Genomic DNA, 23,795 nt, shown 5'->3' on the forward strand with positions numbered 1-23,795 from the left:
ATGTACTATGTTTTAAAAGAAAACATTATATTAAAGATTTCTAACAAGGTGGTTGAAATAAAACTAAATTTAAACATTTAAAGGGGACAAGTTTTTATTATGTAGAAAATTCACTTTCATAAAACAACTTATTCCATGACAGTATCAAATTACTTGACCAAGATAACCCTCTTCTTTAGACATGCTAGCAAATATATTCTGGCAATTTTCAAGTATCAAATCCACCTTAGGATGACTAAGCTTTGCCATATGATAAAGGATCAGAAAGCAATTATTGCTTAAAATTCATGGCAGCTAAAGATGACATAATATTGCAGTATTTCTCACCACAAAGCTTATATGGAAGGGAGCCAGGTCTATATGGCTATATAAGCTCCAATATTTTTACTAGATGTCTGCAAGGTAACTTCATCTATATTTCCTATGCAGATCCCCAATCTAACATGATATAATGGGGACACATACTCAAAATATTCATAAGGGCAAAAATTCAAGATTTGTGAAAAGTGTTGGTGGAGAGTAGAGTCCTCTAAGCATTGTTGTTGTGGTCGCTAAGTCATGTCCAACTCTTGCGACCTGTGGACTATAGCCCACCAGGCTCCTCTGTCTATGGGATTATCCAGGGAAGAACACTGACGTGGATTGCCATTTCCTTCCCCAGGGGATCTTCCTGACCCAGGGATCAAACTTGCATCTCCTGCAGTGGTTCCTGTGGTACAGGCAGATTCTTTATTGCTGAGCCACTGGGAAGCCTCTAAGCATAATACACTACAATTATTTGAGAAACTTACAGTTGCTTTTAAGGAATTTAAAACAAGTAACACTGATTTCTAAGCAAGAGGTAAGCTTTTCCTTATCTTCATACAAAAAGGGGAGAATTACTTTAATGAAAAATCTGAAGTGTGAATTTTTAAACACAAGTTCAAAGTTGTGAGAATCCAGACACAAACCACTCATCTGGACACTGCAAGGCCAGGGTTAAAAACAGACAACAACCATTCTCTCTCCTGTCACATGTAATAGGTCAGGACAATGTAAAAATTCTTGTTTTTGTTATTCTCACAGCCCTGTCTACCATGTATTATTTGCAGTAATTTCACTGTCCTAAGAATGTCTAAAAAGACTGGCCAAAACATCTTCTTACATGCAATATACTCAGAATAGGCCAAATTTCTTTCATCCAGCAACAACATAAATATATATATATAATTAAATAAATGCCTTTAGGAGTATTATGATAATACATTATAAATTAGTTTATCTCAAACCAGATAAGCAAAAACTAAACTTAAACTCTGTAAAAATAAGATCTGTATTACTTAGGATATAATTCCAAACACCCCTGAAGAAGATAATAACCTAAGATTTAGTCAGAATTTCAGAATTACAATCAAAAATAGTATCAGAAAAACATGGCTATAAAGTATCAAGGAAAATGTACAACTTACATATGTTGTTTTTTTAAGACTTGAAATAACTGATTCACTTTTTTCCATAACAGAAACTAACATAACATCGTAAACCAATTATACTCCAATAAGATAATAAAAATAAACTGATTATAGATACTCAAAATAAAAATTTTTTTAAAGATTTGAAACAGATTTTGCAATGAACACAAGTAACATAACCACTATCATAATTTTAGAAATTAATATTTTCCTTAAACAACTTGATTTATTCATTAATGTCAATTTTTTAAAGCATCATATATCACTGAGAAAAACATTAACCCCAAGAAAAGAAAAGGAAGAAAGAAGCAGGGAGGAGGGAGATAAAGGGATTGCACAAAACACGAAACATAAAATGTCAATAATTATGAAAAACACACAAGTTTTAGTATGACCAATAACCAAAGAAATTAAAATTTAAACTATAATGAGACATTCATCTTAAGTTACAAAAGAAGCAAAGTTTCATACTCAAGGTTATGAGAGGGTATGGACAGACATCTTAGGTCCACTTCAGGCAGGAATGTAACTAATAGGACATTGCTGGAAGGGGTAACATTATTAGGAAACTTCACTTATTTTGCTTGGTTGTTTATTTGCTTATTTTACTTATTTAATTTTTAAAGAAACCTTTTAAAAAGTTCACACCTTTTGATTTAGCAGTACATGAAAATGTATACACAAATATTTCAAGTGCAACATGATTTAAAATGAAGGCAAAGAGAAAACAACTTTCCAACAACATAGCAATCATTGAATATAATGTGACATATCAAAATAATACATATGCAGCTAATATTTGTAAAAACCTTTAATAACTTTAAAAATAGCTTACATACTCTAGTTACAAACAGGAAATTCAATGAACCTATACAAATTTGAAAATAGAAAAGGAATATGGCAGAAAACGGAAATATTTATCTCTAAGAATAAATGGGTTATTTTCGTCTCTGTATTTTTCAAAAATTTTTGCAGTAACCATATTTATATATATCCCCAAAGCAGCATATTGGTAAATGTTTAACATTTTAAGGGGTTAGAGAGTAGGGATGCTGATTTCCACGGTATAAATATTCTTACCGTGGCTAATTTCAAATTACCAATGGTTTCAGAGTCAGCTTGCAAAATTCCTGAAAACTTATTAATCAGCTCTGGCAAGCCAGTACAAACCGCAGCATACCACATATCCAAAAGTGTACAAAATGCATAAATAATGATGATGATTTAAATCACAAATACAAAAGTAGCCCTCAAAATAAAAAAGATCATGTTATAAAATTTTTTAGAAAAACAAAAGATGAAAAATAACTGTAAATTATACAGAGTTCCAAGATGTCCTAGGAATATCAAAATGATACATACAGTCAGCTACTACTGTATTGAAAGGAAAGAAAGGCAGGCAATTCCTAATAGTATTTATGGGTCACTTGTTTATTTACTAAGCCATTCATTCACCCATAGTATTTACTGAGAGTCTCTTAGGCCTACTATTCCATGCTCTTGGGATATAGCTGTGAATAAAATGAAGTCCCTGCTCTTATGGAGCTTACATTCTAGTCTGTATCACAGGTATTGCACAACCTTTTCCTCATGACCAATTGGTACTGAATTTTCCTGAAATAGGAATACTAAAATAAGTAAGACTAATATGAATGAGAAGCAAGGGCACTGCATATTATCAGTTTTTAAAGAAAAGAGAGATATGGAGTAAGAAAAGTTTGTTAAAAAAAAAAAAAAGATGTGAAAGGGAAGTGGAAATTTTAAAGCAATGGCCTACCACCTCCATGCAGACATGCATCTCTTCCTTACTCCTGATGCACCAGTCCAACTTTATTAAGCCACATGAGACTTATAGTCCAGCCAAGTTCCTGCCTATAAGATTAAGCAATAGTTTGGGACCACCACCTTAAAATATTCTCTTACTTTTGCAGGAGAGCGCTGTTTCCGTTTCTTCTTTTTCTGTAAGTCTACTGGCTCTCTGATTTGTTTTTTGTCTCTCATCAGTTGCTCAGATACATCAGTGAAAGTAATTTCCTGCTTTACACTTATCTGTTAAAAAAAAAAAAAAAGCCAATTTTAGAAATAAACAAAAAGTCCACTGTGACAAACAGCCATTGCATGCTTAATTCTTTGCTAAATCTACATACAGATGTTCCCAGAAAGATTACTTGTGTGTGCAAGTAAATAGTATGTTGAAGAATTCAATAGGTAATTGACATATAAGAATCAACAGTATATAAATTGAAGGCATAAACTAGGATTTTATAAAAATTTATCTGAAAAAAAAAAGACTAAAGCTGTCCTGGGAAAAAATAATAAGACCTAGGAGAATAAAGTAGAAGTGAGGATACAATTTCACTCCCATATTTAAGAAAACTGAGGTTAAAAGCATAAAAAAAGGTGAAACTCCAAAATCAGTAAAATACTAGGGGACCAGACTTCATGATGGGTCTCAATTTGTCAATTTGTCAATTGGCAAAACATCACACAAACAACAAAAAATTCTAAAAGGTAATTTCATCAAAAAAAGGAATGATAATCTAACAATAATTATCATTCATCTTTAAGTTCAATGTTTTTGGCAATATCTTAACCAGTATTTTCCCAGGCTCTACAAAAAACCATCACCAAATGTGTGTTTTCAGAATTACACATGGTTTTAGGCCACAGCTATGTACAAGACAATTCTAACTACATAATAAGCAAAGAAATACTACAAGCATTAAGATGTCAAAACGTTATCTCATCTTTAGAGCTCAATTCTCATAGATGTGAAGATATGTCCTAACATGTGGAGTGATCATCAGAACTGATGGTACACAGTCTCCCACTCCTCACCACTACATTTTCAAACTATCCTTGAAATGAAAACACAAGTATATTAAAACTAAGAAACTTTCAACTTAACAGGCTCTGAAATACATTTAAAACCCTTGACCCTTCAACCAGAAGAACACAATGAGAAGCCTGAAACCTGGAAGGGGATGCTCACCCAACCATGCTCGCACCCTGATCATGAATTTCCAGCCTTCAGAACTGTGAGAAATAAATTTCTGTTGTTTATAACGTTTAAAAAAAAATCTTGATTAAAAAAATATATATTGATAATACTCCAGGAAGTACAATGTGCTAATGGCTATATTTTCAAAAAATACACTTAAAAAGGGGGTGCTAAAGGTTATAAACATCTTACAGACTTATAGTTTAAAGTCAGAAGACATAGCTGTGTAGAAGGGTTCATGAGGAAAATGCAACATAAGTTAGGAAATTTCAAACTGACAGAATACAGAACTGGAAGTTAGCATAAATTTCTGAAATGTGGGCAGCATCAGAACTGTAAATCAAGGAGAACTCAGGCATAAAAACATGCCTATAAATGATTATTTAGCTAATAATTCTATCAGCTTAGAGAATAGTACTAGTGACCATTCTTGTGGCTTCTTTTAGTGTAATTATTTGAAATATAAAACAGAATGGTAAAGTCACCTCTAACAAGGCTTCAGAATACACATGTTAGCATCTCTGAAGTGATATTTACTGAAACACAGCTACTGAGGCTGGGTATGAGACAAGGAGAAGTGACAACAGACTAAGCAGCTGTTGAACTGCTCTCTCTTATGTTGCAAGGGCACCATAAAGTAGTTCCAAACATTTCTGCTGGCTGATAAATTACAAAGAAACCACGAATATACAGAATGCAGCAATAAGAAAGAATAACATTTTTTAGCATAAGTGTCAGGTAGAATGCAAGATAGATTCACAAATAAGTTCTGCCATTAGCAGCTATTTAAACCAAGGAAGAGCCTTTATGTGCAAATAGTGAAAAAGATTAATACATACATCTGAACCTTTTAGCTATTTCTACATATATGGAGAGTGATCATATTGGTACTAACACTGACAAATGTAAGGTACACTTCTAACATTATCAAAGTATAGAACCAAACTTAGAAGTATCAATGAATCAAAGCACTGTGAATGCTAGTAAGCACACAAACACTACATTTTTAGAATACTCCAACAGGCTTATCACTCATGAATGAAATAAGGTAATCTCCACATATAATACAACCACATACTAAAGTATATGGTCCAGCCTAGGGTACTTAGAAAAGTTATTGGTAAATCCACAAACATAGAGAGACAGGTATGAAAATGACAAGGCAGCTAGCAAGAATGAGGTGCAAAAAGCCTGGGAAAACAAATCTTCACTGGCCCAAGGAAGACTACAATAATCCATAAAGACACAAAATCTTTTTAAGCATGGCAAAAGAGACAAAACTCATCTGTAAGTTTCCTACTTCCTCCTTGAGAAATATCTTTAAACAAAAATCAAGTTCTCAGTGTTACTTTTCACCTAAAATAAACCAAAGTATAATTAATCAAATCAGGTATCTGCAGATGTGTGATTTTGGGGGAAAGAAAAACTTATTAATTTGCTGAATTTTTTGAAATGTACTCATTAGAACATCAAGAAAATCAATAGGCTAGGAAATATGTCAGGTTAAAAAACAAATCTCTCATTTCTCCCCCATGGCTTAATCTTTATCATTTCACCTAGTCCCATGTGCAACCTCCTGCCTACATCTGAGAATGTGAATGTCAATGCTTTACTCACTACCAAATCAGAAAACGTCATCAACACTGTTAATCACCCTATTCATACTTCTTTCTTAAGACTTTACTAAACCCAGACATTTCTCCACCTGAAACTCCTGCTCATCCACTAATCAAAGCTCCATATGGGCCTCCCAATTTCAAGACAAAGGAGGCCATCGGGCATTACCATACTGTGTCACACTTATTTTATACATTCATCTAACTTCTACCCCAACACCCTTTCAAGAGGCAGAGCCCATGCTTCCTCACCCCTTGCCACTTCCCAAGCTGGTTCATTCTTGCAAGTTTTTATATATATATATACACACATATAATTAGGTATATGTATATATAAGATATATACATATATCTTAATTATACTGAAGTATTCCTCATTTTTTATTGTTCTCTCTTTATTCTCCCAACTTTAAACTTTAAACATAGGAGGCCTTTCTATACTGAAAAAAATAAAAGTCTTTCTCTTGATTATAATCACTAGTAATTCATGCCCAGAATCCAGAATGATGTAAGTCTTTGTCAAGACTTATATCATGTCTGGCCCAAACATAAACTATCTCACTTTTCTGTTTTTCTGTTTCATGTGCCTGTATCTTATCTTGGTATCTAAAAGGAAGATATTCTTCTTTGATATTTCTCATAACAGCTTTCACTCACTTATTCAATAGTTGCTGCTGCTGCTAAGTCGCTTCAGTCGTGTCCGACTCTGTGCGACCCCATAGACGGCAGCCCACCAGGCTCCCCCGTCCCTGGGATTCTCCAGGCAAGAACACTGGAGTGGGTTGCCATTTCCTTCTCCAGTGCATGAAAGTGAAAAGTGAAAGTGAAGTCGCTCAGTCGCGTCTGACTCTTAGCGACCCCATGGACTGCAGCCTACCAGGCTCCTCCGTCCATGGGATTTTCCATGCAAGAGTACTGGAGTGGGGTGCCATTGCCTTCTCCGTATTCAATAGCTACTAAGTGTTAAATTCAGTCAGTTTAAAATAATACAATGAAAACTTTAAATTTACTGAGATTCTAACATTGTACAGAGCAAAATACTAGATAAAAAGAACACATTCTAAAATCTTTCCAAAGATCTTAAAATGCAGACGGTAAGTTTTCATGCCTTAAAAAGAAAAAAGGAAAGAAAGAAAGGAAAAAAAAAACCACTAATAAACTAATAAAATGGCACATATTTGGCTCAACCTAAATGAATGACACAAGGCAGGAACCAAATGGAGAAACTCATGAGATCTGAAATAACTGCAAAAAGCTTTCTAGATTGAGTAAGAAACTCAATCAGAGCTGCACATTTCTCACTCTATCCTCTTTTTATTTTCTTCTTCCACCAAACCTGCTACTCTTCCCAATTACCTTCTTCCACACTCAATAATGTTAATAAGCAATTTAACAAATGTAGGCATATCTAAAATAACACTGCCAGACATAGTATGTGATGAACATTTGATGTGGTTTGCAAATTTTGGTCTACCCCTAACTCCCAAAGTGACCCCTTACAATCATTTGAACTCTTCTTACTCTTTATTCTTAATAACCTACGTCCATATCTATTTCAAGCTTTACAGCATTATAATCTACCAATGTACTCTTCCACAAATAAATTAACATAAGACTGCTTTCTTGCCATTTCCCCAGTGAGGAATATACAAGAGCTCCTTACTGCCCTTACTATCAATTATACTCTTCCCCAGCTCAGCTTTCATGATTCTGCATGATCTCCTTTACAGTAAAGACCTAGGTTACTTGGCAGAAGTATCTGTCCTTACCATCTCTCCATTTCTGAAGCCATATGTTCCCTTCAATTTTCAACTTCACTTTTAGGTATTCTCAATCATCTTCCCACCCCTGCTGAAGAAAAAAGAAAGCATCTTTGTGCTTTCCTCTATACTGTGCTGCTGATTCCACTACTACCCATCTTTCAGGCTCTGCATCTTCCCTGTCTCTAAAATAATCTTACTTCATCAACTACTTCTCTGCCTAAAAGTACACTTAAATTTACCCCATAAAATAATTTCTTGTGGACCAAAATATTTCCAACTTCCATTTTCTTACAGCCGAACTTTTTGAAAGAACAATCTAAAGTATATAAATAATTGCCACCAAACTTAAGAGAAATGGTTATTCTGAGAGTAAAAATAGTACAGTCATATAAAAAGAATGTGTTTAACTATCACTAGAAAGAAACTGTTCCAAAATATTGCCTAGGAAACAAATAGAATCAAAGTGACCACAAGTACAACAAAGTGTTTAAATGTAAAGAGAAAGATATAAAACAATTAGCTTTATTGTAAATATACTGATTTTTCTGGGCTCCAAAATCACTGCAGATGGTGATTGCAGCCATGAAATTAAAAGATGCTTACTCCTTGGAAGAAAAGTTATGACCAACCCAGACAGCATATTAAAACGCAGACATTACTTTGCCAACAAAGGTCTGTCTAGTCAAGGCTATGGTTTTTCCAGTAGTCATGTATGGATGTGAGAGTTGGACTATAAAGAAAGCTGAGCACCGAAGAATTGCTGCTTTTGAACTGTGGTGTTGGAGAAGACTCTTGAGAATCCCTTGGACTGCAAGGAAATCCAACCAGTCCATCCTAAAGGAGATCAGTCTTGGGTTAAAGGAGATCAGTCTTGGGTGTTCACTGGTAGGACTGATGTTGAAGCTGAAACTCCAATCTTAGACCACCTGATGCGAAGAGCTGACTCATTGGAAAAGACCCTGATGCTGGGAAAGATTGAGGGCAGGAGGAGAAGGGGATGACAGAGGATGAGATGGTTGGATGGCATCATCGACTCAATGGACACGGGTTTGGGTGGACTCTGGGAGTTGGTGATGGACAGGGACACCTGGCGTGCTGCAGTTCATGGGGTCGCAAAGAGTCGGTCGAACGACTGAGTGACTGAACTGAACTGAAATGATGTTAGCAATATCTGAAAGTACTCACGGAGTCCAGGAAAAGAGAAATTTAACACCAAGAATATATCCCTATGTATATGCATGCATGAGTTTATTTCCAGGATGGTTTTGGAAATAACAGATTTAACCAGTCAACAGGAAGATTTCTAATTCCAAGCTCACCAAGCCACAGAGTAGGGCAGGAAGGAGAAGCAGCACATTGATGGACAGGCCTTGGTGTGAATCATAAACCACAACCCTCCCTTTCTGCCTGACCTGACAGCATGTCAACTTCTGATACAAGCTACATTTGTCAGGGCTTGAGAAAGTCCATAACTATCTTTTGATTTTGAAAAGGTTCAGGGACCCACAGTTCACAACAAACATTCTAATCTACTCCTCTGTAATATTTCTCATTAAAAATTTATATTTTGGTTGCTATATCAGCATTTTACAATTTAGTAACTATAAGATGAACTGGAACAAGTGATCAAATCAAGTTATCTTACCTGAAATAGTGCTGACAATCCCCATCTTACCCAGAAATTCTATTAACTTCTGTATCTTCATGGTTCAAGTTCTTCCCTGTTCCTCACAGAAGTTCTTCTCGATCCATCCTTCCACTATATACATACCTTTATTTTGTAACAGTTTTAGTAAATCTCTATTAAAGTTTTCAAGGTATGGTCCAGGGACTCCAGAAGATCCCTGACACTCTTTCTCATGGGTGGTCCATGAGAGAAAAAAACACTTTCACTATAATACACAGGTTGTTTTTTTCCTCACTCTCCTCTTAAGAGTATATAGCAGCAGTATTCAGAAGCTAACATGTGATGTCACCACAGACTAAATATATTAGCAAATATGAGATAAGCTAGACAATAAACAGATTGTAAAATTTTTAAACTTCACTAAATTTTTTATTTTAGAAAAGTTATATTTCACTAAAAAATATGCTATGTGTTAACATGTAATGCGATTTATTTATAAAAATAAAAATTTTAATGTTTTAATTTATAAAACGGTAAATATCAACATACATAACCAACAGAAGCAAGAGTTCTTAAGAGATTTCAACATTTTTAAGAGCAAAGGGGTTCCAAGGCCAGAAATTTTGAGAACCACTGATCTAGATACATCTTAACTATATTTTACATTCCCTCCCTTTTCTCCATTCAATCTCGTTCAAAATAGATGCCTTGGCCCAACCAACATAAATTAGTATAGATGTGTGTGCATTTGCCAATTAGCAGACACACACATAATGCCTAACTCTGTGTGCTAAAATCACTAAGAAGCAATGAAACACACCTAGCATCTAAAACTTAGTTTCTAACTACCGTTATCCAAACAAAAGGAACTGGAGTTCCTTGGAGAAGTGACTAATTTCAAAAGGCAAGGAGAACTATATATAAGATGACCTTGGAACATTTTGTGGTGCCAGAAACTAGAGTGCATGTCAAAAGGACACAAGAGCTTGTCTGAAAGAGTTCCTAATGGGCAAGCTGAAACAATGTGAGAAAATAATAAATGGTAGTACCAGATTATAATGCAAAGAATAAAACAAATATCCATTCTGATATAAATGGAATTTTTTTTTAATGGAGGGAAGGAACAGCTACAATTAATGTAAATATAGAAGGAATGAAGAAAATACAAATTCACATTTAGGTAAACACCACATTAATAACTACAGTTGGCAGGACCCACCAATGGATGCTTACATAGGTAGGTAAAATTTTGAGTAGAAATAGGATATTTAAACAGACTCAAACTATTCAATATTTCCTACAAGACATCTGCCAATTACAAAAGAGAAAAAAGTGACTTTAAAATGGGGAAAACTGGCATTTATCACCTTACCAAAGCACAGAGAATGTAGTAACACCAATAATAAAGACATATCTCCACATTTTATAATCCCTGATATGATGTTCTGAAATGAGCACAATACTTCTGTGGGATTTGTCAAAAAATAAAAGCACCAATCTAATCATAAGAATATATCAGAAAGACTCAAATTAAAAGTCATTCTATAAAATAAAAAATACCCATCAACTATCAAGGTCATAAAAGATAAGGAAAGACTGAATTGTCATGGAACAGTGGAGACTCAATGGACTACTACTCAGTCATAAAAAAGAATAAACCAACGCTATCTGCAGCAACATGGATGGACATAGAGAATATCATACTAAGTGAAGTAAGTCAGAAAGAGGAAGACAAGTATCGTATGATATCACTGATAACATGGAATCTAAAATACAACACAAATGAATTTATGAAACAGACTCACAGACACAGAAAACAAATTTATGGTTACCAAAGGAAAAAGGTTGTGGAAAAGGGATAAATTAGGACTTTCCGATTGGCAGATATAAACTATTATCTATAAAATAAACAAGACCCTACAGTATAGCACAGAGAATTATATTCAAAATCCTGTTATAAACCATAATGGAAAAGAATATGTGTATAGGTGTACATCTACATACACACACATGTATAACTGAGTCACTTTTCTGTAAACCAGAAATCAACACATTGTAAATCTACTACATTTAAGCAAAAAACAGCGTCTATATAGTGTTCTACAAATTTGTGATTCCTCCTCAGCATTAGTAACTAAGATTTATCTAATATTACTATGTGCCAGACACTCTTCTAGGTGCTATGGATACAATGTTTGAAAGGCATGCAGAGAAGGAAGGGGGTGCATGTGGTCTCTATCCTGTATAATCTATTGCACTTAATCCTACAGGAAGACTATGAGGTAAGCATTTTCATCCCATTTCACAAATAAGAAATCTAAGGCTGAGAAAGGTTATTTGTCTAAGAAGGGAAACAAAAACTTACACCCAAGTCTTCCAAATCCAGCAACAGAGACCCTAATTACTGTAATCTGTGAATTATTTTTTATCCTCGCATTACCAATGAAGAAACTAAAATATCACAGAGGCAAGTGTCTTACCCAGGCTATCAGTGGGACTAGATAGATTTCAACACTAGTACTTAAACCAGGATTTTATATCTTTTAGTTCAGTGCTATTTCCATTACTATAACAGCTTCTTTATAAATCTAATAAATCATTCAAACATTTTAAAATGATTTTTGCACAAACATACTTCATTTTCCCTTATACAAACTATAGTTTGGTTGCTTCCAGAATATAGAAAGAATTTCTAGTGGTTCTAGAGAAAGGAAATAATTTAAAAAATAACAAAGTGGACAAAATGTCAACAATATTTAGATAAAGCATAAGACCTGAATTTCAATCCTACCTCTTCCAATTATTATTGGGTGAACTTGGCTTCCAAAAGTAGTATGGAAAAACAAAAAAAGCACAGGGTGAGAGTTAAAAGAAATAAAATCTAATCCCAAAGAGTAACACTAGCAGTGTCAGAAATGCAATCTACTCCCAAAGAGTGATACTAGCAGTGTCAAGCTAAGCAACTAGAATTTCAGTCATCCATAACTTTCTTCACCCTTAAATGGAGGGAATAATTCTCACAGAATCTCTGCAGAGTTCAAGGGATTATATATGTAAATCATCAACTATGGCATATAGCATTATAGTTGATTTTTGATGCCATTCATTATCATGATTTCCCTGGTGGCTCAGACAGTAAAGCGTCTGCCTACAATGCAGGAGACCTAGGTTCGATTCCTGGGTGGGGAAGATCCCCTGGAAAAGGAAATGGCAACCCACTCCAGTACTCTTGCCTGGAAAATCCAAGGATGAAAGACCCTAGTAGGCTATGGTCCATGGGGTTGCAAAGAGTTGGACACGACTGAGCAACTTCACTTTCACTATCATAATCATTTCCTCACCTGTTAAGTAGTGGCAGTAATAATATCCAGTTTATACACATCAGAAAATCCAATGAGATTATACAAAAACTATAAATTCTAAGTAATTATTATTATACAACTGCAGATATGTAATTGCTTAGATATATGGAAGGTTATCAATTTCTATAGAGCATCTCAACTTAATACATCCTATTATCTAAAACTCAATATTGCTAAAAATAAATTCTTTTTTCACATCAGCACCTCCTTCTAAATTCCCTGCTTCTTTCTTCTTCCCCCTGCCTTTCAACAACCCAGTCTCTCGACTATAGACATCTTTTAATTTTCTTCTCCACTCTCAAACCAAGACCAAGTCCAGTTATTTCTCTTTTTCTTAGTATCACACACAAATCTGGAAATTATATTCCATATTTCCTATTCTAGATCATTTTTAAAGAAATTAAGTTGGGACTCTCATATACTACAAGAGGAAGAATAAAATGATCAACATTTGTGGACTATAAATTAGGCAATATATATCAAGAGTCTTAGGAAATCTAGACAGAAGAAATAATCTCACATGACAACACTACATATAATATCACAATAACATTTACAACTGTAAATAAAGTGCAGTCTAATACACAGTAAAGAAACAGTGAGATAAATTACAAGATAGCTATATGATATACACGAACAAGAAATCTTACTTTTGAATAATTTTAATAATACTGAGATGCTCATGGTTTAAGATTAAATGATATTAATAAATATGGATAAATATACAATTTTACACAAACACAAATACATATGCAGCAAATTTTACACACACAAATATATATGCAGAAAAACAAAGGAAACACTAAAATACTAACAATGAAATGTTAGTAGTGATTATCCTAGAGTAGTAAGATTGCAGCAATTTCTATTATCTTGATAGCTTTTTTAATTTATTTTTTATTTTTTTAATACCAAAAGCATTTTGTATTGGAGTATAGCTGATTAACAACATTGTGATAGTTTAGCTTTCAAATTTGTACCTTTTCTTAACAAACAATGTATTATTTTATAATCCTAAAAAGACATTAAGTCCAATATTAGTACAAATTCTTAGGATTAATTAAAGAAAAATCTATTTATTATTATCTTAATATACTAACTTATTGAAATATTAAGCCAGCAAAATGAAAGTGAAAAAATTTCTATGGGTGAGTTGGGAAAAAAAGCAAAAGTCATCAAGTAAATCGTGACCCCCTATCTCACATCATCAGCAAAATTCAATTCCAAACAGACTACTGATCTAAATGGGAAAGGAAAACTATAAAGTTTCCAGAAGTTAACAAAGGAAAATATCATCACAACCTTGGGGCAGGCAAAGAACTCTTAAACAGGACTGATACTAAAAGAACAAGACACCAGAAGGAAAAGACATAAACTGAACTTCGTTAACACTGACTTCCGTTCATCAAAAGAGTAAAAAGGCAAGTCATAGTGGAAGCATAGAAAAGATAATTGATACATATATATCCAACAAATATAAAAGAATTACCACAAATCTGTAAGAGAAAGGAACACCCTAATAGAAAAAAGAGCAAAATATGAACATGCACCTTACAAAAAAATAATATCCAAATTGTCAGTAAACATGAAAGGCACTCACATTAGTTATCAGTGAAATGCAAACTGGGGGAAAAAAAAAACAAACCCACACTGAAATACTACTACCATCCCACCAAAATAGTTAAAATTAAAGTACTGACAATGCCAAATATCATGGATAGAGAACAATTAGAATAAACTGGCAAATCCACGAGAAAAACTTCTGGATAGTAACTCCTATAGCTGAACATACACATACCCAGCAAACTCCAGGATATAACCAACAGAAATGAGTGTGCACATGCACCAAAGACACATCGAAGAATATCTGCAGCAGGAAGTTCCTTGGCAACCCAGCGGCTAGGACTCAGTGCTCTCACTGCCAGGGCCCAGGTTTGATCCCTGGTCAGGTAACTAAGATCCTGCAAGCCAGGAAACATGTCACCTGACCATCCCCTCCAAAACCTACTTGCAGCAGCACTTTTCAGAACAATCAACATCATGAAACAAGATGCCTATTATGCTACAGAGAATAAATTTTGATATATTCACACTACTGACAATTACACAGAAATGAGAATAAACTACTACTACATCCAATAACCGGAGAAGGCAATGGCAAGCCACTCCAGTATCCTTGCCTAGAAAATCCCATGGATGGAGGAGCCTGGTAAGCTGCAGTCCATGGGGTCGCTAAGAGTCGGACACGACTGAGCGACTTTGCTTTCACTTTCCACTTTCATGCATTGGAGAAGGAAATGGCAACCCACTCCAGTGTTCTTGCCTGGAGAATCCCAGGGACGGCAGAGCCTGGTGGGCTGCCGTCTATGGGGTCGCACAGAGTCGGACACGACTGAAGCGACTTAGCAGCAGCAGCAGCACATGCAATAACATGGATGGATTTATCTCAAAAAATGCAAAAGAAATCAAATATTAGATAGTACATACGGAATTCAAAAGTCAGGGAAAGCTAACTAACTGTGATAAAAGTGTTCTGATAGGAAGCAGTTATCTTTAGGAATTAGAGGAGTGTTGTGACTAAAAAGGACACAGGGGAGGGCCTCTGGGATGCTGATAATGTTCTATGTCTTAATCAGGGCAGTAATTACACATGTATGTCACTTTTGAGGAAATTCATCACTAACAATTTGTGCACTTTTATTTCAATAGAAAGATATACACCTAGAGAAAAAACATTACAAATATGCAGATATATAGATAGACACAAGAAACATGCTTGTATCATATGGGTATCTATATATACAAGCATGATCCTTTCATCATTATTTCATTCAAACAAATCTAGCAATAACATAAATATTCACCAATAGGGGAGTGATTAAATAAAACAAGGCACATCACTTTATCATTCATTAGAATATGAAAGCAAGCTTTAGGTATAATAACATGGAAATTTCTACAAAATATTATTAAATGAATAATGCAGACTTCAAAAATATACAAAAATAACATCTAATTTGTATAAAATAAAATATATGTATATTTTCATAAGATATATATTTACAAAACACATATAGAAATAAAGACATTTCTGAATGTTTTTCTATAAATTAAAAATTTTCAGGTTATCAGTATTAGCAGTTATCTCTTTGGAATTAGAGTAGAAAACAAGGAACTTTTACTTTTTTGTTCTCCTCTATACTAATTTTTATAATGACTATGTAGTCCTTTTTACAATAAACTTCATTATACAAGTATGAAAAAAGTCAAAGTACACATCTCTGAGACTGATCTAGCTAGATGGATGCTATCAGAGCCTTGTCTATGACTTCCAATTTGGGCACTACTTGATCTAAGAAAGAGTATAACTCTCACTCAGTACCACTATCTCACAATTCCTGATCAATTAATTAGATATCAAATATCACACAGAACTATATGAAAAGTGTTAGGAAACTAGCTATGTTACTAAAGAATATAGAAAGAAAACTCAATGGCACCCCACTCCAGTACTCTTGCCTGGAAAATCCCATGGATGGAGGAGCCTGGTGGGCTGCAGTCCATGGGGTCGCTGAGGGTCGGACACGACTGAGCAACTTCCCTTTCACTTTTCACTTGAATGCATTGGAGAAGGAAATGGCAACCCACTCCAGTGTTCTTGCCTGGAGAATCCCAGGGATGGGGGAGCCTGGTGGGCTGCCGTCTATGGGGTCACACAGAGTCGGACATGACTGAAGCGACTTAGCAGCAAGGGGAAAAAAAACGTTGAGTCTAACAACTTTAAGAGCACTGGAGAATACTGAAAAATAGACCATTCTAGGTTAGCTCCCTAAAACAACCTACTAATAGAGATACTTTGATTCATTTACTTACCAGGTGAGTCAAAATCAATAATAATAAGCAATAATATGACTCTCATCAGGAAAAACTATAAAGCAAGATTACTTATTCTATGTTTTCTGCTAAAACGGATTCCTATCAAATAGGATACTTTCTAAGAGCCACATAAAAGAGTAAAATCTTGTTTAAAAAAATAACCTTGGGGAACTGATATAAACTACCATCTATTCTCTTTAAAACAAGCTCAATTAATAAATCTGTTTCTGAAAATAATATTCAAAGAGTATGATGAAGTGAAAAGTATTTGAATGGGGGGGGGGGGGGGCGGTACTCCTTAAAGCATGCAGACACAAAAAAAGTCAACACAAATGCCTCAAAAGACAAGGATCCAAGAGCCAATAAACATAAAATTACTTCTGAATCCCTCAAATGAACTTTAAAAGAAATAGAGAGTAGTAAGAACTGGCTATAATAAATAATTTTATTGAAAAGTATACAGTGTAATAGAGATAACAAGTTTGGATTTAGCCAAAAAGAGAGGAAGAAACATATCCTACCAATGACTATTTAAGCAAATAAACAAAATCAAATAGATTTGTCACCTTTCAAGATGACTGTGAAAGATCATTGATACCAATAAATGTAATCCAATCCTGTGACTAAAACAGAGTACAAAATACATGGCAAAATTAGTATTTTTAAATCACTGACACAAATAAAATAATACTTTTTTCTTCTCATTTTGTTAAATAGGAAAGGAAAAGACACTTATTCCAGGACATGTACTCAAATTCCTAGCAACAGCATGTTAAAGTTTTATTCACTGAAGCAAAAGGTATTTGGGGAAATGTCTATACAATCCTTCTTAAACTAATGACAGGATTTAAGGCAACTTTTAAAACTAAAACAAAAGAGAGGTTTTATAGCAATGGCCAAATATGTCTTGAGTTTCCTAAGCCATTAAAATAATCATGAATACAAAATGCATAAAAGGATGTCTACAATTCTATTCATATCACTTTCAGAACAGAAATTCATGACTAAAATAAATCTTCATGACTGCTAAAGTATATTTTTTCAGGAATCACAAACACTTGAAATACTTTACACTTTATTATATCACTATATGACTGGAGCATGATTTTTTTTTTTATAGCTCCTAATTTACATAAAATGGGATCTTCCCAACCCAGGGAGTGAACCTGGGTCTCCTGCACTACAGGCAGATTCTTTACCAACTCAGCTACCAGCCAATTTCCTTGGGTAGGGAAGATCCCCTGGAGAAGGAAATGGCAACCCACTCCAGTATTCTTGCCTGGAAAATCCCATGGACGGAAGAGCTTGTAGGCCATAGTCCATGGGGTCGCAAAAGAGTTGGACTTAACTTGACTATAAACTATTTAAAAAATTCTTTCAAAAAAGTGCAATTCAGTACTTTTCTAGGAAACAAATGTGACATATATCATTACAAATAACAATTTGTTTCATTCTGTCAATATAAACATGTCTTTTACTCTTCAACATATCTGATATCAGTTGGAAAAATATAGTCCACAAAGTTTCCAATCCCTTTTCTATAAAAAGAATTAAAAGGACAAGCCAAATACTTTTTTTTTCAAATTTCTGAAATTAATTTTTAAGTTGAAAATCTTTCTAACACCACGCTATCCAAAACTTCCTGAAATAATGGAAATATTCTTTATGCTATCTAATACAGAAGTCATTAACCACATGTGACTATTGAGCACTTGAAATGTAGCTAATGCAACTAAGGAACTGAAATACTAATTTTAGTTCATTTTAATTCAAATTTCTAACATACACAAAATTAAGTTCTAATGAGCATACTACAGACATCTGAAAGGTGGCTTGCAGATTGCTGTTGAAAATGTACAGCCACATAGCTGAAGCTGGGTGACTGATTTAGAGTAATACGGTCATGATAAATCCTGAAAGCCAGCAGTTATCACAAATGAAGAACTTTACTTCAACTATCACAGAACAATAGGGAGTTTATACAGGCTACAGAACCTAAACTGTTATTAACAGTTTAAGGAAACACAAACCTCAAGTTTCTGTTTTGAATTAACTAAAAAGTTAATATGAAGTAAAGTTCTGTGACTTCCAAGTGAATTAACAAATAAAAGGACAAAAAAATCGACATGTTCAATATCTATTTTTAAAAAGACTTTAGCATACACTCTAGAAAGGATGAAAGGCCTTGGAGCTTAAGTTTTCACACTGTGAGGAACCTAGATCATACTGTTCTATATCAACACCCTCTCTTTAATTCAAAAATGTATATTCATGATCCCAAGATCTGCCCTTCACAACTCTGCCTTACCAGCAGGAATGCATAAGTAATAAGTAAGGGATATAATTTCTCATCTCTGTTAAGTTCTTCTATAAAGCAATATTACACAAATCCTAAATTCTGGCATTTGGTATTCAGTATGAGATAACTTTCCATTGATTCATTCTCAGAATGGACTCAGATGTATCATTATCTATTAGGAGTAACAGGACTCAACTATGGATTACCCAAAATTTGGAATATCAAGCAGATATTTAAGAAGCATTAGAAGAACAAGGAGTTGAGAAAAGTTCAAAATATGCTGGTAAATGAAGAGATAAAAAGCAACATGTTCCTATGCTTGGTATGCATATCAAAGAAGCACTGAAGTACATATACCAAAATGTTAGAAGTGATTATATCCGGTGACAAGGGGATAACAGAGTATTTATCCTAGAGCTATGTATACCTATGTTAACCCAAAAACCTACACATCAATGTTCACAGCAGCTTTATCTGTAATAGCCAAAACATGGAAACAACTAAAATGTCCCTCATTTGCCTACAAAAGTCCATCTAGTCAAAGCTATGGTTTTTCCAGTAGCCGTGTATGGATGTGAGAGTTGGACCATAAAGCAAGCTGAGCACCAAAGAATTGATACTTCTGAACTGTGGTGTTGGAGAATACTCTCGAGAGTCTCTTGGACTGCAAGGAGATCAAATCAGTCAATCCTCAAGGAAATCAGTACTGAATATTCATTGGAAGGACTGATGTTGACGCTGAAACTCCAGAACTTTGGCTACCTGATGCAAAGAACTGACTCCTTGGAAAAGACCCTGATGTTGCGAAAGATTGAAGGCAGGAGGAGGAGGTGACAACAGAGGGTGAGATGGTTGGAGGGCATCACCGACTCGATGGACATGAATCTGAGCAAGCTCCAGGAGTTGGTGATGGACAGGGATGTCTGGCGTGCTGCAGTCCATGGGGTCGCAAAGAATAAGACATGACTGAGCAACTGAACTGACTGACTTAACAACCATACCATGGAATTGTGTGTGTGTGCTTAGTCACTCAGTCGTGTCCGACTCTGCAACCCCATGGACTATAGTCCACCAGGCTCCTCTGTCCACGAGGGTTCTCCAGGCAAGAATACCAGAGTGGGTTGCCATGCCCTCCTACAGGGGATCTTCCCAACCCAGGGATAGAACCCAGGCCTCCCACACCACAGGCAGATTCTTTACCATCTGAGTCACCAGGGAAGCCCAAGGATACTGGAGTGGGTAGCCTATCCCCTCTTCAAGGGATCTTCCTGACCCAGAAATCGAACCAGGGTCTCCTGCATTGCAAGTGGATTCTTAACCAGCTGAGCTATACCATGGAATACTACTATATATTAAAAAAAAAAAAGAACAAAGCATTTATATATATAACAACTCAGATGGCTCTCGAGAGCATTACATTAAGTGAAAAAAGTCAATCTCAAAAGGTCACTTAATATATTGAGTCCAATATCTCAAATAAAATATTCTCAAAATGATGAAGTTTTAGAGACAGAAAACAGAGTAGGGTAGGATAGCCAGGGGTTAGGAATGGTGGGGGCAACAAGAAGCAGTGTGACTACAGAGGGGTAGCACCAGGGAGATCTTTGGTATGAAGGATTAGTTCTGTATCTACTTGTAGGATAAAGCATACAAAAATGGACATGTTGTAGCAATGTCAACTTCTTTATTTTGAGATTTTGTACTATAGTTATATAAAATGCAATCACTGGGGAGAAACTGCCAGACTGGGTACATGGAACATCTCTGTATTATTTTTGCAACTACCTATGAATCTATATAATTTCAAAATTAAGGTTTTTTTAAAGAAAACAAAAGGATAAATCTTATCCCTTCCCCTTCCTGACTTTCCCTATCTACTTAGGCTCCATGAACCATTCACCTCTAAGGCCATACTGTGGAGCAAAACACAGTTTCAGGTCCTAGACAGAATGAAGAGGGTACTGGCATGGGAGGGCTGCCCAAAGTAAGACATCAGAGTGTAAGCAGAGAGAGGAAGTTCTCCAGATAAAAGGGCAGTTCAGCATGAAAGTGTCAGAGCCCAAGCAACATAAAAGGGTCTATGCTGTGGGTGAAGAGCAGCCTTGAGCAAGGTACCAGAACTAAGTGGTGTGAGGACTGAGCATGGACCACCACAGTGTACGAGGAGGGATCCATGTGGTAACTGAGGCCCAGCACAATTGCCAAAGCACATGCAGGGGGAGGAAGACATCCATACAGGAGACAAGGGATGGCTTGCACTGCCATGGAGTACAGGAGCTGGGTGAAGAGAGCATCTACCTGTATAGGAAGGGGAGAAGGGCAACAGTGCTAAAGGGAAAATAGTTACAAACGGGTTGGGAGGAGGATCTGATCAATTAAGTAAATAAATACATTAAGAATAACAGAATCAGGCTTATCACTGTCTGAGAAAGGACTCATAAAATATGGGAGGAAGCAAACTAAAATGTACTCTGTGGTAATGGACTATAATTGGAGGTATCAGTGTGAACTCATGGTTTTCAATACTTATAGATAAATGGATAATTATAGATGTAAATGTATGTACATATATACATATAAATGTATGTAAGTATGTACATATATATATATATATATATTCTCTGGCTTTATCCACTAACAGTCCTGGGAGCAGTTATACTCCACCAGCAATGAGCAGCACACTGAGCACTCAGATCTTGGCTTCTAAATACCATTCTCCACTAAAATGAACTAGGACTCCTTAGAAAAAATGTCTGATTCCAGGGATGGGCAGGTAAAATACAATATAAGCCTAGAACATCTCATGACTTAAAGGAAGTGCTCAAGGACTGATGGGACAGGTCAAAAGAACACAGAAGCCAAGCTGAAGAGGCTCGGATTGGCCAAATCATCAACTAAGCATTAAACATAGTAGTAGATTTTACCCAGTGAATAAAACTTCAAAATCAATATTGATACAAATAAATAAATGAACAAATTTCAAAGTATGATGAGGGATAAGATTAACTTTACACTGGCAAAACCTGGCAGACCCTACCTCAATTAACTGATCAAAGTGAACCACCATCAGAAGGGGGAAAATAAAAATCATGTGCCACCTGTTCAAACCCAATGGGGAACAAACATAGCACCACTTTTTGCAATATACCTGCCAAAGTAACAACTTAAGTCTAAGAGGAAAAATCATATAAACCTGAACTGAATGACATTCTACAAAATAAATGGCAATTTTTACGTATGATGATCATAAAATTTTTAAAGAGAGGAACTAACCCAGACTAAAGAAAACTAAAGAGACATGACAGTTAATGAAACGTATAATCTGAACTGGATCTTTCTGCAAACAAACTTTAATGCCTGGAGAATAAGTAGATGAGTAAGGGTATAAAAGGGTTAAGTAAAGAACAAATGTATGGATACCAAGAGGGAAAGGGAATGGGTGGGAGAAATTGGGAGACTGGAACTGACATATATGCACTACTGATTCTGTGTATAAATTAGATAACTAATGAGAACCTACCAGATAGCACAGGGAACTCTACTAGATCCTCTATGGTAACCTAAATGGGAAGGAAATCCAAAAGAGGGGATGTATATGCATAGATGATTCATTTTTGCTATACAATAGAAACTAACACAACATTATAAAGCAACTATACTCCAATAAAAATAAATTAAAAAAAAAACAAGAATACAACTAGCCAACTTGACCTAATTGACATTTACAAAAAACCCTCCCGACAACAGTCAGACTCCACATTCTTCTCAAGTGAATATAGAGCATTCACCAGGTAACCATACAGTAGACCTTGTAAGACTCAACACATTTAAAAGGACTTAAGTTGTACATGTATAGTCTCTGACCACAATGACTAAATATCAATGACAAAAAGATACCTGGAAAACTTCAAATATTCAGAAATTAAGCATGGGTCACAAAGAAATCACAAAAGAAATTGAGAAGTTTAGAGCTTAAAATGCTTACATCAAAAAGAAAGATCTAAAACAGCTACCAAACCTTCTACTATAAAAAGCTAAGAAAATAAGAACAAATTAAAATAAAGTAAGCAGAAGGAAAGAAATAACTTGAGAGTAAAGATGAAACTTGAAATGAACAATGCGTGTGTGCATTCAATCATGTCTGATTCTTTGTAACCCCATGAACTGTAGCCTGCCAAGCTCCTCTGTCCATGGAATTTTCCTGGCCATGATTGCAATTTCCTTCTCCAGACAATCTTCCCTCCCAGGGATCGAACCATGTCTCCTGCATCTCCTGCATTGGTAGGTGCATTCTTTACTAATGAGGCACTAAAACCAAAACTTATTCTTTGAAGAGACCAGAAAAACTGACAAATCTCTACCCAGATTAATCAAGAAAAAGACAACTGGCACTATCAAGGTGAAAAAAGAAATATTACAAGTCCTTTAGACAGTAAAGGAATTGAGAAAATATTATGAAAATTTTTGTTCAGTTAAAAAATGAACTCCTAGGCATATACCCTGAGGAAATCAAAACTGAAAAAGACACATGTACCCCAATGTTCACTGCAGCACTATTTACAAGAGCTAGAACATGGAAGCAACCTAGATGTCCATCAACAGATGAATGGATAAAGAAGCTGTGGTACATACATACAATGGAATACTACTCAGCTATGAAAAAGAACACATCTGAATCTGTTCTAATGATGTGGACAAAACTAGAGACTATTATACAGAGTGAAAGTCAGAAAGAGAAATATAAGTATTGTGTACTGACACATATATATGGAATCTAAAGAGAGGACACTGATGAATTTA

The 23,795-nt window shown here is 35.2% G+C and overlaps 1 protein-coding gene across 8 annotated transcripts in view; it reads right to left on the bottom strand.

Moving 5' to 3' along the window:
* ZNF148 (zinc finger protein 148) overlaps positions 1 to 23,795 on the bottom strand; it is a 147,715-nt gene that overhangs the window by 56,138 nt on the left and 67,782 nt on the right. For all 8 annotated transcript variants that reach the window (XM_025285273.2, XM_025285263.2, XM_025285254.2 and 5 more), the window contains one exon: positions 3,375 to 3,500. In XM_025285273.2, the coding sequence (XP_025141058.1) occupies positions 3,375 to 3,452 (78 nt within the window). In that variant the 5' untranslated portion in view covers positions 3,453 to 3,500. The remainder of the gene's footprint in view (positions 1 to 3,374; positions 3,501 to 23,795) is intronic.

The sequence above is a fragment of the Bubalus bubalis genome, chromosome 1 (assembly GCF_019923935.1).
Source record: "Bubalus bubalis isolate 160015118507 breed Murrah chromosome 1, NDDB_SH_1, whole genome shotgun sequence".
Taxonomy (NCBI): domain Eukaryota; kingdom Metazoa; phylum Chordata; class Mammalia; order Artiodactyla; family Bovidae; genus Bubalus; species Bubalus bubalis.